At 42.8% G+C, this 4,226-nt stretch overlaps 1 protein-coding gene across 1 annotated transcript; it reads left to right on the top strand.

Moving 5' to 3' along the window:
• Positions 1-1,245: 1,245 nt before the first annotated feature.
• On the top strand, positions 1,246-3,884 carry LOC309344547 (putative G-protein coupled receptor 139). Its single transcript, XM_081867041.1, has 2 exons — positions 1,246-1,414; positions 2,802-3,884. Exons 1-2 carry the CDS (start codon positions 1,342-1,344, stop codon positions 3,725-3,727), a joined length of 999 nt encoding a protein of 332 aa, XP_081723167.1. The 5' UTR covers positions 1,246-1,341; the 3' UTR covers positions 3,728-3,884.
• The last annotated feature ends 342 nt before the right edge of the window (positions 3,885-4,226 follow it).

The following is a 4,226-nucleotide window of genomic DNA, read 5'->3' as shown; positions in this document are numbered from 1 at the left end:
GAAGAACAATCTGAGTGAGAGACTGCTGGTGTCCTTCTACCGAGGTTTCATAGAGAGCGTTCTTACATACTGTATTTGTGCCTGGTTCTCCAGTTGTACAGCTAGGAAGAGGAAGGTGCTCCAGAAGGTCATAACCACAGCCCAAAGGATTATTGGTCATCCCCTCCCATCTTTGGAAGAACTGTACGGTTCCCGTTGTCTTAGGAAAGCAAACAATATCCTGCAGGATGTATCTCACCCGGGATACAGTCTGTTTGTACTACTGCCTTCTGGCAGGAGATACAGAAACATCAAGTCAAGGACAAACAGACTGAAAAATAGTTTCTACCCAAGAGCTGTGGCCTTCTTAAATGCTGTAACTCGATAGTGTGATCTGGGAGTTTGATGGGTGTGGGTGTGGGTGTGGCTGGAATGTGGTTTGTTTGGTTGTTGTTGTTTTGCTTTTGTTTTTAAGGGATGGCATCCAATTTCGTTGCACTTGTGCAATGTTGCACTTGTGTAATGACAATAAAGAATCTATCTATCTATCTAACATGGTTTGAGGTGAAACTGGTGACTGGCTCAAGAGATTCTTGCACTTGCTGCATCTCTTCACTGTGGTTTTGACTTCTACAACTCTTGCATTTATTAGATCTTGTATGAGTTTTTGCAACGGCACGGTTTCCTCACATTTCCTTTTCTTGTATTTGATACCCCTATTTCAGTTCTCCTGGGACCTTTTATCTGATTATCACCTTAATAGTGGGAGGCTTTCTGCTTGGTGCGTAGTTCTTCTATATTGCAAAGATCAGTGTGTTTGGCTTTCCAAACAGAAGAACATTTCAGGTGTTGGTGTCAAGTGGCATTTGGCATTTTCTGAGTTAAATTTTTCCTTCCTCGTGAGCCATAAAACTGAAATACAAAAAGCAAATTCTTGTCATATGAAAGGCAATCAAAGTTGCAATAGCAAGAAACATGTTAAAGAGTAAAATCAGAGACAAGTGGGACAAATTTAAAACAAAATAAGGCTAAAATTCAATCATGAACCTAGAGCAGCATCCATCCTTTTTTTTGCCTGCACTAGAGAATTTACGGATATATCCATTACCTTATTCTACCACTTTAGTTGATCATGTTTAATTTTGTGCTCATAATCTTGTCTCTGTTCATGTCCTCTCCTTTCATAACTAACCTGATAATAATTAACCTGAGATTTGTAGGTGCTAAATTAAATTAAGTTACTGATTATTTAAACAGATAGCAATTAGGAAGATAAACACAGGACAGTCCTGCCATAAGGAAATACTGGACTGTCTTTTAACACTAGCAGACAAGACATTTGCCAGAGAACTGGATTTCAGAATGCCGTCAGAACACTGGATGGTAACACTAAATAAAGTGTTCTATCCACTTCTAGCAATAATCGGGATCCCATGTAAGTATGCTGGACGCAAGCAGCAATTAGAAATGTCTTCCAAAATTGGGCTGTCTTCCTGAGCAAGGGATGCAACCACAGAAGCAACAAAGATTTAATGTCTGGTAGAGCAACAGCCAGCGATGCGGGGGGGGGGGGGGGCTTCTCACTGAAAGGGGAGAAGAAAAATACAGTTTTGAATGAGGAGAGAAAAACAGTCCTTAAAGCTGGGTCGTGCGTTAGAAGCTGCTCTCCCTCTTGTGTCCTTGGGATTTCTGACAGCCTGTATAATGTCTGTAAGTGATTCTCATGCAGTTCTTCCATCTTCTGACAGCCATTAGAGATGTTTACAAATCAGTATTCCAGCTGAGCCTGCTTTGAGCTTATTTCTTGGTGATCTTCAGCTGACATATCATGACTTGCAACTGTCTTGAAATTTACTTCAAATGTGTTTACACTGATAGCATTGGAACCATTTAAAAATAATATGAGAGAAACAGTCATAGATGTTATAGGATGCTGAATGATAATCTAAATAACTCTTCTTCCCAATTTGCAGGGGATAGAACAGGGTAGAATTTAGCTCCTGGAGGACCACCAGTGGCCTGAGAAAATTCTGTTGACTTACTCCACAGTTGTAGTGTCAGAACATAAAAAGTGCCTTTCTGCCAATGTATTCACACAAGGTGGTTTGGTATCTTTATTTTAGATACCTTGTGTGAGTACATTGGCAGAAATGCACTTTTATATTCTGACTCTACAACTGGAGAACTTGTTGAAAAGCTTACTCGGTTGGATGCCAAATGCTGGATACAACCCCTTAGCATAGTGCTATGAAAGAGGAAGCTCTATTGGCTTTATTTTCTCTTGGAACCTGATCCTTGGTTGCCAGCTGAGCAATAGTTTACCCAACATGTACGATGGACTTATCTGCAGTAATAATTGCAATGGGGAAGCCAATTGAGTGAGCTGATGGGACAGTGTTTCCAAATATTTGAATTGCTCAGGGAGAAGGAAACAGCAACGGAATGTTTGTAGCTCAACATCTATGAGAGAGGAGAATGTCATATATTTGGAATCCATACTTCATACAGATTTTGGGGAGGTATGTGGAGAGTAAACGGGCTGCTAAACTGAGACGAGATCCTCAGTTGAGGTGAAGGGTAGCTGAAGGAATAAACAGAAGAAGCAGATATAAGGGTTAGCGGAGGAAACAGGTCTAGGGAACGGCAGAGTGGAGGGGACACAAGAAGACAAAAGTGTTGTGAAAATACAGGGCCAAGGCACAAAGCGGGTGGGGTCAGGGCTACACTGACGTGTATTAGGCATACGGTTTATTGATTACAGGCTTCCAGGTACGGAATTTGGTCCTGGTTCTTGGGTTACATGGTCTTGTTTTTCATTGCAGCAAATATTATGACATTGTTCATCTTGTGGCGAAAGAACTGTCGTATTGCCCCTTCCAGTCGGTACCACCTCATGGCCATGTCCTTCTCAGACACAGTGGTCCTTGTTCTTTTCGTCCTCCTTGAGATGGTCACAGAACATTTCAGTGAAAGACCATTCTGGTACAGTGACCCCTGGTGTACCCTGCGGGATGTTTTCTGTTATGGCGCAGTCAACACTTCTGTCTGGCTGGTGGTCTCCTTCACCACTGAGCGCTTTATCACTATCAACACCTTCAGGCTAAAGATGAGAATCTGTTCTGCCAGGAACACACTGTATGCTATTGGTGTGATCCATGTCTGCAGCTACATTGTGGCCATCCCCCATTACTGGTCAAACTATTCGGCGGTGGAGAATGCTACAGGACTTTCTATCTGCAAGTATAACCCTAAGCTCTCCAGAACATATGTTGAAGCGCTTGTGTGGTTTCAGACTTCTCTGCTCTATATTATCCCATACACCATCATCATCACCTTGAACAGCCTCATTCTAAGACAGATAATGCGCCATAACAAAGTGCACTGTCTCTCTCGAGAGATGTTGCATAGAACCCCACCTAAAACCCACTTGGGGAAACCAAAAAAGAAGTCCGTGATCCTCCTGGTGACAGTTTCAATGACATTTGCCTATCTCTGTACCACAAGGTTTGTTACCCAAATCATCATCAAGACCTGCTACTATGACATAGAAAGGAAAGATTACTCCAAGACCATAAACATTGTGGCAGATATAGGGACCATGCTGGAAATGACCAACACTGCTGCCAATATGTATCTCTATGCCTGCACCCAATCTGCCTTCCGAAGGGAGCTTATCAGGTATCTGAAGATCATTGTGCATCCCTGGCAAGCAAAAAGAAAAACCCTACCTGTTGTTTTCCAGGCATAGAACAACATACCATCCAACAGAGATGTTAGGATACATCTATTTTGCAGCTGAGTCAGGCCACCTGAGCTCTGCCTTCAGTGCTCTTGCAAGTGGGAAAATGCAACTGGTTCCATGTCCCAATGGCTCACAGCTTCAGCCTACCTGGATGCCTGCTTTTCAGTGACATAGAATCATAGAATCATAGAGTTGGAAGAGACCACAAGGGCCATCGAGTCCAACCCCCTGCCAAGCAGGAAACACCATCAGAGCACTCCTGACATATGGTTGTCAAGCCTCTGCTTAAAGACCTCCAAAGAAGGAGACTCCACCACACTCCTTGGCAGCAAATTCCACTGTCGAACAGCTCTTACTGTCAGGAAGTTCTTCCTAATGTTTAGGTGGAATCTTCTTTCTTGTAGTTTGGAACCATTGCTCCGTGTCCGCTTCTCTGGAGCAGCAGAAAACAACCTTTCTCCCTCCTCTATGTGACATCCTTTTATATATTTGAACATGGCTATCA

Source organism: Podarcis erhardii (genome assembly GCF_964252035.2).
Source record: "Podarcis erhardii genome assembly, chromosome: 6".
Taxonomy (NCBI): domain Eukaryota; kingdom Metazoa; phylum Chordata; class Lepidosauria; order Squamata; family Lacertidae; genus Podarcis; species Podarcis erhardii.
This window is presented reverse-complemented; position numbering and strand designations above follow the sequence as displayed.

Coding starts and splice junctions, on each gene's coding strand:
- LOC309344547 (XM_081867041.1), top strand. CDS start 1,342: ATGCCGTCAGAACACTGGATGGTAACACTAAATAAAGTGTTCTATCCA. Junction 1,415..2,801: donor AGCAATAATCGGGATCCCAT/GTAAGTATGCTG, acceptor TTTTCATTGCAG/CAAATATTATGACATTGTTC.